This window comes from Lacerta agilis, chromosome 12 (assembly GCF_009819535.1).
Source record: "Lacerta agilis isolate rLacAgi1 chromosome 12, rLacAgi1.pri, whole genome shotgun sequence".
NCBI lineage: Eukaryota > Metazoa > Chordata > Lepidosauria > Squamata > Lacertidae > Lacerta > Lacerta agilis.
The window spans coordinates 11,298,092-11,312,111 of record NC_046323.1 but is presented as its reverse complement, the minus strand read 5'-3'; the positions used below and the strand labels follow the sequence as shown (position 1 = coordinate 11,312,111).

General features: G+C 41.0%; 1 protein-coding gene across 3 annotated transcripts in view; it reads right to left on the bottom strand.

The window, feature by feature from the left end:
* TOPBP1 (DNA topoisomerase II binding protein 1) overlaps positions 1 to 12,668 on the bottom strand; it is a 30,057-nt gene extending 17,389 nt beyond the window's left edge. For all 3 annotated transcript variants that reach the window (XM_033164980.1, XM_033164982.1, XM_033164981.1), the window contains exons 1-10: positions 12,569 to 12,668; positions 10,614 to 10,701; positions 10,015 to 10,149; positions 8,780 to 8,923; positions 7,401 to 7,582; positions 6,501 to 6,694; positions 4,713 to 4,892; positions 3,123 to 3,292; positions 2,465 to 2,631; positions 871 to 1,103 (exon numbers count right to left, since the gene is read on the bottom strand). In XM_033164980.1, the coding sequence (XP_033020871.1) occupies positions 871 to 1,103; positions 2,465 to 2,631; positions 3,123 to 3,292; positions 4,713 to 4,892; positions 6,501 to 6,694; positions 7,401 to 7,582; positions 8,780 to 8,923; positions 10,015 to 10,149; positions 10,614 to 10,694 (1,486 nt within the window). In that variant the 5' untranslated portion in view covers positions 10,695 to 10,701; positions 12,569 to 12,668. The remainder of the gene's footprint in view (positions 1 to 870; positions 1,104 to 2,464; positions 2,632 to 3,122; positions 3,293 to 4,712; positions 4,893 to 6,500; positions 6,695 to 7,400; positions 7,583 to 8,779; positions 8,924 to 10,014; positions 10,150 to 10,613; positions 10,702 to 12,568) is intronic.
* Between the last annotated feature and the right edge of the window lie 1,352 nt (positions 12,669 to 14,020).

The window sequence follows — 14,020 nt, the reverse complement described above, 5'->3', positions numbered from 1 at the left end:
GTGTTGACCGTGAAAAGGAGAAAACGTTCTCCAAGTTAAAGTTACTAGGCTGAAGAGATGTTGAACTGGAGTCCCATCACTTCTTCACACGTTAAAGAGGTTACCCTCTTTAATTATTGCAATCCACCAAGCACTTCTTCCACACAACTTGTCTTTCATTTCAACAAAAGCTGAACTCACGACTTACGCCCCTCCAATATACAAACAAGCCACACTGCAACCAACTGAACACAACCAACCAAGTTCTGGACCCCCCTAACCTCTCGCAATGTCAATATATATAAACAAAGGACTATACACGTGATGCTGACATAGCCCCTATGCTAACACTTGTGTAGAATTAAAGAACAGCAGCCCCCCCATCTCTCTCCCTCCCTTCTCTTTCCCCCCAACTGTATTTCCTCTGCTTATTTGTCTGTTTCGCAACACAAGAAAACCTTTAATAAAAACGAATTTTTTAAAAGAGCAAATGCTGAACTCTTTAGTAAGCCCCAGTGGTTTTTTTTTCAAAAAATGTGATTGTGTAGCAGCCGAAGTAGCACCAAGTAAATCATGCCCCACATTTTAGAAGCAAAATGCACATTTTAAAATTAAAAATATGAAGAGGTTCCACAAGATGGGCTATATTTGCCCCTTAAACCCAAGAATCAGGGTGACTGGGGGAAAGGAGGCAAAATAGGGAGGTGATTGAAAAGCAAACAGGCCAACTAGAGATGGAAAATCTGTGAATTTTATACAGGCTCTAAGGATAAGATAAATTGTGAGGTTCTGGTGGAATAGCGAGGGAGGTCAACATAAGGGAGCTGTAGATAGTTGGGGATACTGGAACAAGGAGAAGAGGCAACAGTGGAACAGAGAGAGCAATCTTACCTACTGTGGACTCATTAGCTGAATACTGAGACAGTAGAGCTTCATCTGCTTCTGGAGCCTGCACTGTTCTCACAACTTCTTTCTTTGAAAGACTGCTTCTTTTTGGAAAGATAGGTTGCTCTAAAACTGGACTGTTAAGTGGCTGGTAGTTTGCCGAAGTGTACTGATCCTCAGGTAGTAAATAACCTTTTCTAAAGCATTCCAACAACCATTTTGCTGTCACAATATATGGCCTATAAAACAAAAAATTAAGTTACCAGAGGCAGGAGTCTATATATAGGCTTCCACAAAGGAGCAACCATATTTTACATTGCTGCAATGCCCACAGGCAAGAATAATTTTTTTAAATATAAAGCAGTGGCACACAGAGAAGTGTACAAAACACACCCTTTGATACTGTAAGAATAAAGTCTTGTTATCTTGGGAAAAGATGTGTAATACATGATCTGCTGTCACAATCCATGTTTCTGTCCCTGTATGTGAAATCAGAGGGCTTACATTTACTTCTTTGGACAGGAGCACCATTACAGAGAATAAAGCCTGTAAGACAATCACTTTCATTTAACTCTCTAAAAGCTTTTCAGTAATTTACACTGAAATATACACTTCAAAATGTGAATCACTGCACACAAAAGGATATGTAATGGGGAGTCAATTTATTGTTATAAATACTTTAATATAAGGGCCATATGCTGGCAGAAGTTAAGGCTCCAATCCTATACCCTGGGAGTATATTCCAGTGAATACAGCAGGACTTACTTCTGAGTAGATATGTATAAAAGGTAAAGGGCCCCTGACAGTTCAGTCCAGTTGCAGATGACTCTGGGATTGTGGCACTCATCTCGCTTTACAAGCCAAGGAAGCCGGGGTTTGTCCACAGACAGTTTTGTCCTGGTCATGTGGCCAGCATGACTAAGCCGCTTCTGGCGCAACAGAACACCAAAACCACAGCAGCGCACGGAAATGCAGTTTACCTTTCCGCCGGAGCGGTACTTATTTATCTACTTGCACTTTTTGGCGTGATTTCGAACTGCTAAGTTGATAGGAGCTAGTACCAAGCAACGGGAGCTCACCCGGGGATTCGAACCGCTGACCTTCTGATTAGCAAGCCCAAGAGGCTCAGTGGTTTAGACCACAGTGCCACCCGTGTCCCTATAGATATGTATAGGATTACATTTTAAAAAGGTAAAGGTAAAGGACCCCTGGACAGTCAAGTCCAGTCAAATGTGACTATGGATGTTCATCTCGCTTCAGGCCGAGGGAGCCAGCATTTGTTCACATATAGCTTTCTGGGTCATGCGGCCAGCATGACTAAACTGCTTCTGGCACAACGGAACACTGTGACGAGTGCCAGAGCGCACAGAAATGCCATTCACCTTCCCACCACAGCTGTACCTATTTATCTACTCGCACTGGCATGCTTTCAAACTGTTAGGTTGACAGAAGCTGGGAAAGAGCAATGGGAGCTCACCCTTTTGCATAAATTAAAACCGCCAACCTTCGGGTTATAAAGCCCAAGAGGCTCAGTGGTATAGATCACCGCACTACCCACGTCCCTTTAGGATTGCACCACAAGACATGTTATTATCAGTACCTCTGTGTGGTCTTCTTCAAAAACAGTTTAAGTTCTTCATCATCATAGTCACCCACAATGACATGTGTCACATCTTCATTGAGTTGATTAAAACGAACACCACCTCCAGAGTTAATAAGTTTTCTCATCTTATCTAATTTTATGCCACTAAAGCCACAAAGGTAAATCTACAAGAAAGTGTAGAGAAAAATGGTGGTTTACTGACACAGAGAAACTCCAAATTCAGTCGCAGCTGTATTTTAAATTCTCTCTAGCAGCTTCCACTACTAAATCTGTAAGTCACTGTTCAGTACACATCACTTCCTCCACCTATGTCTCCTATTGATTGTCAACTTTTACAATTATCAGTAACCAAATGCATGAAGACAACTAATCTTGACTGCATTTAATTCCATTACAAGGAAAACCACAAACGAAGCAGGTAGGCTATGTGAGTGGTGTCCTAGGAGATCATCTTAATACCTTTAGCTGCCTGTCCTGACTTTAGGACAGAAATGTTCCCAAGCAAGTCACTCATGAATTTAATACCTAATTCTGCTCAGCAAAACTCACAAACTATATAGTTTGAGGTGATCCAAATGTCTGTATTATCATCATCAGTATCATCATCAACAACATTTATTACTTGGGTAATATGCACATGCACAGTTAGACATACTCTGCATCCATCTAGTAAATCTTCAGGTGCTTGCAAAGAACTTGTATCCAAGCTGTTCAGGTCATCTGAAGAGGGATCCAGCCTGCTATTCATAGTAGAATTACAAGAGGTTTCATTAACACCGCTTAAATTAATATTTGAAATGTGGCTGACATCTGAGAGTGTTCGACCTTTGAATAAAATTCAGATAGAGACAAAAGTTAAAGAGTTATTTTAGGAAAATGTTGTATCTACTACCTTTTCATTTTGGTATAAGAAAAACGGGTAAAATGCCAAGGTTATTATTTATTTTAGCATTTCTTAACTACTAGCTCAGTTCTATCATACTGAATATAGTGGTCTGCTATTGTATACAGACAGAACTCACTTTCTGCTTCCTAATGCTTATTCAGGGTCCCTCCAAGAAGACAGACTGTCCATTACTCAAAATAATTATTTCCCAAGTTATGAATTTTCTTCTGTCCTTAAGGAGGGAATGTGGACCAAAGAAAGAGGTGAAAAGAAATTTAAGGGAATTCTTGTTTTTCAAGCTGTTAGCTCCGTTGGAAAAGCATGAGACTCTCAATCTCAGGGTTGTGGGTTCAAGCCCCACGTTGGGCAAAAGATTCCTGCATTGCAGGGGGTTGGACTAGATGGCCCTTGTGGTCTCTTCCAACTCTACAACTCCATGATTCTATTATTCTCAGTATATTTTAAGGATTTAAGGATTTCATACAGTATTTCATACAGGGATTTAAATACAGAACAAAAACAATATACAGTCATACCTCGGGTTACGTACGCTCTGGGTTGCGTACTTTTCAGGTTACAAACTCCGCTAACCTGGAAGCGCACCCTGACGTGCGCGTGATTTGCGCATGCGTAGAGCGCTTTTCACGGGTTTTTTGTTTTTCGGGTTTTTCGGTCTGCGCATGCACAGAGCAAATTGTTCGGGTTTTGTCCGTTTCGGGTTACGTACTGTAACCCGGAAAGGATTAAGTACATAACACGGGGTACCGCTGTATGGAAGAATTATTTTAACTATAGAGAACACTTAAGGTTGTAATCCTAACACACTTACTAGCAAGTATAGCCCAATGAACACAATAGAAGAGATTTTTACTATTGAATAAGTACTCTGCATGCATTTAATCCTCAGTTTACTAACAACCACAGGCCTTGTTTTCCAAACGGAACTATGGCAAGACTATGGGAAGATATTGTAGTCATCCTGCATACTAACAGCAAGCTCATTCTCAAAGTGTGGATTATTATAAAGCCCAAACACCACCATCCATACACAACAGAGAGGTATCAACAGGCTCAGAGAAGCCATGGCTGGAACACAAGAGCACTCCAAGCCACAACATTTTTTTGCAAGCCCTACTTGTCTACTTGAAAAACACAACAAGGATGCTCTTGCCTTGGGCTCCAAACATTTCCAGAATAAAATAAAATAAAAACTAGACTAGTACGCAGGTTGTCAAAGTTTATGAGCCAAAAATTCTGCAACAATAGACATTAAAAGTGATAAATCAAATCATAATGCTATAAAGATCTCTAATTTTCTGTTCATAGAGAAGTTAACATGTTACAGAACTTAATACTTACTATCGGGCTTGCTAGTTAGGCTAGTAGGAGTTGATGTGCTTGGTGCACTTTCTTGCTTTGCTTTAAGGTCGACTGTATACATGGATTCATCCTGGCAAAATCCCTTCTCAATGCTGTCAAAAAACCACTGGACTGAAATGCAGTGGACATTCCACCTTCTTGCACATTCATATTTCTGCCCTTTCCCAAGTACAAAAAGCAAATACAGTTAAAGTTAATATTAAAATAATTTCTTCAGATAAATATATAGGGACAGATATTCTAGCATTTTTTAAAAAAAATACCAAACTTTTATTTCTTAATACCTGTTTGGGGTGATACAGCACCCAAGATTTAAATACATCCTCAAGAGAAAACCTGAAGAAACAAAACATTGCAGTCAAACCACAACTATTTAAGTGTTGGTTTAACCATTCCGGCAATAATTATTATTATTATTATTATTATTTATTTATACCCCGCCCATCTGGCTGGGTTTCCCCAGCCACTCTGGGCGGCTTCCAACAGAACATTAAAATGCAATTATCTATTAAACATTAAAAGCCTCGCTAAACAGAGCTGCCTTCAGATGTATGCAGGAAGTAAAACACAGCTAGCAGAAAACAATGCATTGTTTTTTTTAATTAGCAACTGTGATTTTAACATCCTGTCAATTTGCATCCAGATGATATTTCTTCATTTCAATAGAACCTATGTCCAAATAAATGTGCAAATGCACGGCAGCCTTAGTTCATTATTTTCAATCTAGCATGCTGCTGTTACTCAAAGATATACATATGCCTGATTCCATTACATTCTCTAGCCAAACCAAATACAGATTTTACACAATGAATTAAATTCCTTGCATCAGTTTTAGGTTCTGGAAAAAAATGTGTTCTAAATTTGGCCAAATGCAGTCCTGTTAGTGATAAGACAGGTGGGCAGTCTTCAGTCCACGGGCAATAAGGCAATAAGGGCAATAAGGCCCTATTCTTACCTGTTTGCCCTCTGGCATCCCTCTACGTACTTGCCAATGATGATGGTGAAATGAATGGATGATGAATTAGGTGCATGCTTGTGTACAGAGTGGGGAGAGAGAAAATGAATACATGAAGGAGATGAGAGATATGGTAAAGAGAGTGATGAAGTTGTGCTCCGTCTCCTTTCCAGGTTTAGTCCTACTCACTGCCAGCTGTGGGCTCACGCACCAGCAGTATGTGCCCACAACTGTTTTCCCTCCAAGATAATGTGGTCCTCAACTTCAAAAGGGGTGTCTACCCCTAACACACGAGTGTAGAGGGAAGAAAATGGTTGCTTGTGAGAATACTTGAAAAAGTATTTTCCATTTTTCCAAAGTAATGAAGTAATTCAGTGGGTTTTTTTAGTGTCCTTCCTTTGGGAAAAGAGAAGCATTTTCCTTCCGTTTATGTGAGATTTTCCCTAACCCTTGATATTGAAAATTCTTCTCTATATGGAGTGAAAACGGAAGCATGAAAGCCAGAGGCTCACTCCCAGTCTCCATGCAGAGGAAGGAGAAGGGAGGGAAAGGAATGCTGGAAGTGCTTGTGAACAATGGATTGCGTGGCATTTTTGTTGCCATGAGGACTCTGTTCATTGATTTGTCAGACAGCACACCACAGATGGAAGCATAAATAGCTTGCTACCTGACATGTTTTGCAGCATGTCAAATTAAAACGACAGTACAAGTCCTGCCTGCATTCAATATGTGAAACCAAATTATTTTACACAAATACAAGAATCCTCCTGAACTCAACAAATACATTTTGATTTTTTTGGTTTTTAAATTACCTTTTGGTTCTTTAACAATAAGATGGGTACATTCATTCATCTTAAGTTGCCCTGTATACTGACCACCATTCTCGATAGTGATACGCTGGACTTCTTTTCGGTCTGCACTGCTTAAACCAGTCACACAGATTGTACAACCAAGAAACAAAGGGCACAGGTAGTCTCCCATATTGATGTCTGTATATCTAAACATCCTGTTGGGAACAAGAGCAATAAAATTACCGGTATGTTTTGCCATTTCTCTTCAATAGCAGAAAAACAGAGTTGTGCATGAGTAAGTAAAGCCAGTACAGAATTTAATGCAACAGAGCCAAGGATATATCATTCTTAGGTGTTTAAACCTTCTCCTATAAATCCAGGTAAAGAATAATATGTCTTTTTTATGTTAATGGTGTGAAACTTGCACTTTGCAACTTGATTACTAACATATAAGTTTAAATTACTACTTGGAGAATACAGTACCATAGCTCAGAATTTTTCAAGTAGTCAGTGTTAGAAACAGAGATATGAAAGCTAGGAGCTAAATAGAACCTGAAACCTAGGTTATGGGTGCAACAACAGAACGTCTAGGTGCACTTTTTTATAAAAAGAATACAAAGCTGAAAATGAATGAAATATTATGTTCATTTTTTCACATGGTCTAGTCCTTCCCCTGCCCACCCCTCTAATATTTTTAAGAGGGTTTCTACTGCAATCTTCAGAAAGTAGCTGGAAATGGGGAGGCAGAAAAAGGTCCTCCTTTCCTTCCACTCTGCAGTTTTAATCTGAAATCTTAGGCGCCCAGAGCTCAGAAACTGCTAACACTAATGAAATTCCTTGTCGCAAAATGCGCCTAGAACAATGGAAGTTTCGAACACTGCAAGTAGTATTACTTTTCTAATTGCACGAATGTAGTCTTACCTATGTTGGGATTTATCCCACAATGCTTTTACCCAAGAGGGAAGCAAAATGGGTTTTTTTAAGTTAGCGGCCACTAAATATTTCTTGCTTCCAACTTCTCCAGCTATAAGATGTGTTACTGACACATTAAGATCTCTATATACACGGCCGCCCATCATCTGCACATACTTGTGGACCTCTTCCTATGAAAGAGAAAAAACAGCAGCAAATGAAAATAAACCAAGACAAAGCAGGATCAAATGAGGATTAGCAAGACACTATAAACAACAACAATAATATGGTATCATAAAGCTAACAGAAGAACAACTGAAATAGGTGTGCACAGCGCATTTAGTAGACAATACTGGCAGCCTTAAGATGATTCAAGGAAAAGCAAAAATAAAACATAAAAAACATCCCTGTGATGCACATTTTTGTTGTAAAACATCCTTAAATCCAGATTAGATGAAAGGTGGTACATAAATGTTTCAATAAATACATAAAAAAGCAGACTCAAAGTAGGTATTTTCAGACGGCGGAAAAAGACAGGGAAGATTGATGATAATCTTGAAATGTCTGACAACCTTTCCCCACTGTTAAAAGAAAGGGACAAGTACTACGATACAATAATCTTTATTGTCATTGTCCCACACAGAACAACGAAATTGAAAAATCTACACCTGGTTAGCCCCCTAAAAACTCTGATGCCCCACAAACTAAATACAGATACTCCCTTAGAGACTGCATTATACTGCATTTAAAACCAAAATCGCTTTTGGACAAAAAACTGTTTCTCGGGTGGCTAGTCCTGGTCTTTATAACCCTGTACGTTCTTCCAGAAGGCAGAAGCTGAAAGAGATCATTTCCAGGGTGCGCACTATCCTGCGCTATCTCTGCAGCTTTCTTATGGCACCTGGAGGCGTAGATTTGATCCAAGGTGGGAAGAGTGCACCCAATTATTCTCTCCGCAGTCTTTACAACCCTGGACAGCATTGTTCTTTCCCTGACCGTGCAACTCCCAAACCACACACACAGACCATAAGTTAATACTATTAATATGTATAAATTAGGAAAGAACTGATCTGTGTTACGTATTACTAAAGCATTCCTAAATCAAAGAGAAGGGCAATGGAATATATTTTCTTAAGGTATAAAATTGATGTGATTAGTGGTTTACAAAATTAGACATTTATCGATGATGTTTTAAGCAAGGTAATGTTCTTGCTGCAATGAAGAGTTTTGGCCCTTCTGATCTTGATTTCAAAGCATCTATGGCAAATCTATCTATTTAGCTGAAATGGGTGACATTTCAAAAGACAATTTGACTCCTAGTTATGACTAGATGCCTACAATAAGATGAACACCCAACTCTATAAAACACATCAATAAAAAAGAATTACCCTAGTTTCTTTTTGAAGGCTTGTACAGGATACAGTTACATCAGCCATTGTCATATTAAATACTGGATGGTCGGCCCTTGGCACACATCGCTGGTTCTGCATACAGTAGACAACTACTTGTGGTCCAACAATTCTGCAACCAAGCTGAAACAAGAGAAAAGACAAAACAAGATGGTAAATAGGAACTTTTTCCTTAGAAAAACTGTTCTCCCACACTCCCAATACACATGGCACGCCTAAAAAAAAAAAAGCAAACAGACAAGTTTGGTGCCAAGGTTGCAGGTTTGATCCCCAAATGAGACAGCTGCATATTCCTGCATTGCAGGGGTTTGGACTAGATGATCCTTAAGGTCACTTCCAACTCTACAAATCTATGATTCTATGTCAATACATATATTGCAATACTAACAAAATACACGTGGACAACTGTTCAATCAGACGACACTGGATTATTCCAGAAGGCAAATAATGACATATAAACCATCTATTTCTTCATCCCATTTATAGCCCCAGTATCCAGATTAGGTTCTGCTAGTCCAGTGTTCTTAATAATAATAATAATATTTTTTTTATACCCCGCCCATCTGGCAGGGTTTCCCCAGCCACTCTGGGCAGCTTCCAACAAAATATTAAAATACAATAGTCTGTAAAACATTAAAAGTTTCCCTAAACAGGGCTGCCTTCAGATGTCTTCTAAAAGTCTGGTAGTTGTTTTTCTCTTTGACATCTGGTGGGAGGGTGTTCCACAGGGTGGGTGCCACTACCGAGAAGGCCCTCTGCCTGGTTCCCTGTAACTTGGCTTCTCACAGTGAGGGAACCGCCAGAAGGCTCTCGGCAGTGGACCTCAGTATCCGGGCAGAACGATGGGGGTGGAGACGCTCCTTCAGAACATATTCAATGTTGGGTCCTCAGATGTTGGTGGACTCCAACACCCATCATCCCTGGCCACTGGCTAAGCTGGCGGAGGATGATGGGAGCTAGAGTCTAACAACATCTTGCAGAACACTGTACTAGTCTACTTGATTCCCACAGGAACATACAGAAATATTCACATAAATCTGCTCTCCGTGAAATAAATAAAAACAGAGGTGAGATACATCTACATTCACTTCCTTCCCCACCCGATAACTCGTGTGTGTGTGTGTGTGTGTTAATTACATGAACAGATTTTCAATTCTTTTAGAATTTATCAAGATACTGCATTAACAAAGTCACTATGTAAATAAAACACGAACCTTTTGAAGGTGATTAAAAACAATGCCACTGAACTGATCACAAATATAAAGGGATTTGTCATTCTCTTGTATCCTCAGTGCAGCTGTATTTTCAAGAATCTGGAGAGATTCTTCTGACTGAAATTCTTTGATGGACTGCAAAATATAAGTAGGCAAGTATTCTGTAGATTTGCAAACATAGTTTCTTTGAATATAAACAATGGTTGCAGTGAAATGTCTGTACTTGGTGATACTAAGAACATCTTCACATTCAATTCAAAATATTGGGCCAGTTCACAAATAACAGTAAGCCAAACCATAGCTTACTACAAGCATCTAGGTTCTCAGAGAGAAGATTGCAGCTGCTGCACTAAACCATAGTTTAGCTTAGAATTACATCTGAACCAGGGCTTGTTGTTTACATTATCCAGACAAACTACAAGAGACAAGACATAAAGCAAAACTTGGCTACAATTTGTGCTTTGTTTACAGTGAGATAAACCATAAAATTGCTGTTTACTTTTTCAACACACAAACCTTAATATTTAAAATACATATAAAATGTTATTCATTGAACACATTACATTCACAGACCAACTCCATGTACTAAATAAGCTTACCTCAAGGGCCTGAAGGAAAAATTCTGAGTTTTCTGCAGACTTTATAAACTTCACAAAATATGGTTCCTTGCTATTTTTCATTGTTTAACTAATGAAGAAATAGGAAAGCAGATTTAACTTTATTTAGAAAGGAAAACTATTAAGAACAGATTAGTGGAAGAATCAGTTGCTAGAGGAAACATATGCATGTGGATACTATGGTACAGACCAATTTTTACCAAACTATGTTTGGCTGTTAGGAAGCACCTGTTTTCTGCTTACTTTAAAATACAGTAACAACCCATTTGACAAAAATCACAATGTCCTCTTTACTAACGGTGACTACTCCTGATTAGTTCTCTTCGTTTATATTCCTATCAGTTATTCATAAAAGACTTTATGAGAATATACAGCCTGCATTTATGTTTGTTGTCTGGGCAGTTCAGGATGGAGGTGCACACATTGCCCAGGCTTGCGCCCCAATGTAGCCTGATGTGGCAGGCAAGGCAAGGGTGTTTCAACTTCCCAACAATCTACCTTCAGGTGGGACTGCTGTAGGCAAGGTGCTTGACGGCACCTGTCCACTTCCTCTGCCATACATTGAGGAAGGAAAACGGGAGGCTGCTTTTGGCTCCAAACCCCATAGGCAAGCATAAACAATGGCCAGGTCTATCTTAGGCATAATCCTATGTCGAGGCCCATGGTTCCCGGGGGGGGGGGGATTTGATGGGGGGGAGGCAATTTGGAAGCTTGTTTAGACCAAGTTAGTGGCCTTTTAGGCTTCCCTCCATGTCAACAGGAGCTCACTTTTTGAATAATAAGAATTATATGTCACAGGAGCGGGGGCATCAGGATTTTAGAGGTGCTTAGGTGGAGCATGGCCAAAAAAAGGTTGGGAACCACTGGTCTAGGCGCCAGTTAAGCACAGATAAGAACATGGGTAGACAAACTAAGGCCCGGAAGCCGGAGCCGGTCCAATTGCCTTTTAAATCCGGCCTGTGGACTGTCCAGGAATCAGTTACAGGTAGGTAGCCGTGTTGATCTGCCATAGTCAAAACAAAATAAAAAATAAAAAAATTCCTTCCAGTAGCACCTTAGAGACCAACTAAGTTTGTTCTTGGTATGAGCTTTTGTGTGCATGCAAACTTCTTCAGATACAGGGAATCAGGTCGGGGAATCAGTGTGATTTTACATGAGTAGAATGTGTGCTTTTATTTAAAATACATCTCTGGGTTATTTGTGAGGCATAGGAATTAGTTAATTCCCCCCCAAAAAAAAAAATATATAGTCCCGCCCCCCACAAGGTCTGAGGGACAGTGGACTGGCCCCCTGCTGAAAAAGTTTGCTGACCCCTGGATAGGAACCAAGGAAGAGCCCTGCTGGATTGGGGTCAAAGACCCATCTTAGTCCAGCATCCTGCACTGCCATTTGCAAGGAAGGGTGCATTGCCCTCAAGTGTACCAGGCAGCCAGCGCTGAGGGGACTCGATTCAGGTTGTGGGGATACAGTGGAACGAACCCACGGCGCCCTGCCCCACACAACATATCATATGACAAGTAAAGGGACATGGCAGGCATTGTGCTGCTGCACAGCGAAGTTCTATTCTGCTTGGTCTGGGTGCGCGAATCATAGCACTGTAGAGCGGCAGGGGGACCCAAAGGGGTCATCTAGCCGAACCCGGGAATCTCAGCCAAAGCATCCATGGCAGACGCGGCCATCCAAGCTCTGCTCCGGGGAAAGGAGCCCCCCACCGAACACCTCAGAAAGCTTTTCCTTGAGATAGCAGTTGGGAGCCCCGGAAGGCCTCCGCTCCCCCCTCAGCCTCTCCTTGCCTTGAGCGGCTCATAACCGAAAGCACCGACCACGACTTAGGCAAACTGGGCTGGGAGGGCGAAGAAGTGTGAGGGGGGAGGGGGGGGGTGTTCGCCTACTGCAGGGACGAAAAAAGGCCGAGGCGACGCTCCCCTTCCGCTTACCCCGTCGCCTCAGCTCTCCGTCGCTGCTTCCTTCCTCCCCTCAGAGGGACCCACAATCATAATCTCCCGAAGGCTGGCGGGAAAAGACGAGGAGCGGGGAAGTGCGCATGCGTGAATGACGCCTCAGCGCTTCTCGCGAGCGAGCGAGCGCCCTCTCCCCGCCCCGCTTTTTTTAATTGTTCTTATTGTTAACTCCTTCGCTGCTTCTCGCGGCGCCTCCAGGAGGCTTAAAGTACATCGCTAAGCAAGGAGCGATGTTCACGTGTTTGGTTCACGTGTGAATGCGCGGCCGAGCTCCACGCCGTGTTAGTGTTCTGTTGGGAGCAGCCCAGAATAGCTGGGGGAACCCAGCCAGATGGGCGGGGTATAAATTAATTATTATATTATATTATATCATATTATATTATATTATATTATATTATATTATATTATATTATTCGTGGAAGGAAGCGTGGAGCACAAAGCCCGTGGTGCTTCAGCTGGGAAGGGGAGTGGTCCGACCACAGGCGCGCAAATTGTCACATGATCATGCAGTTTTGTTGGGCATATTTTCTTAGAATCATAGGATCCTGGGTTTTGTTTAGAGCAGCCCAGGATTTTAGGGCTGTGCTGGCGGTTTCCCCGTGCAGGGCGCCGAGCGGAGGGGGAGCTAATAATAATTAATAAAGCCTATACTTATATGGGTAGCTACTGAAAAGATCTATAAAAAAGGAACTGTACTGTTATTGGGAAAAATATTTTCTCAATAGTGGTCTTATGCTTTACATTTAGTAGGAGGGTTCATCAGTGAATGACAAATGCATTTGTTTTGTTTTGCCTTTTTGTGTGTTCCCAGGTGTCAAATGTTGTACCAAAAGGGATTATTGTGAAAATAACAAATGGGGGGAGCATATTACCGAAGTACGGCCTGGTTTGGGAGCTTGTTTTGGTTCATTGTGGGCAGCCCAGCTTCCAGCCAAGAGGAATGTTTTTTGTCCCAGTTGCATAGTAATGTTTCAGTCCCTTGACCAGCTTTGGCTGCTGAAATCATACAGCTGTTAAGACTTGGCCTTTGTTTTTGTTTTTAAGTCAGTTTTTCAGTTGTGTATTAAATATCATAAGAGTACTGTAGAAAAGATGTCACTTACAAGGCTGTTTTGTAAAATATATATTAAGGACTGGAAACATGTTTCTAAGGAGAAGCATTCAAGTATGGCAATACGCTATCTGTGTTTTCACCATTCGAAGTGCTGTTAAAGCTGTTTAATACCTGATTTACCGGTAATAAAGTGACCAAAATGGATTTAAAAAAAGAGGATGGATGGGTGGATCAGAAGTTGCGCACTTGCCGGTTTTAAGGGTTTTGAACACATAAGATTGCTAAGCATCGATGGAGAGAAGTCAGTCCAAGAAGCTCTTTGTGAGGTTGTGTGACGAAGCCTTGTTTGTTCAAACAGTGCTTTAATGGGCATT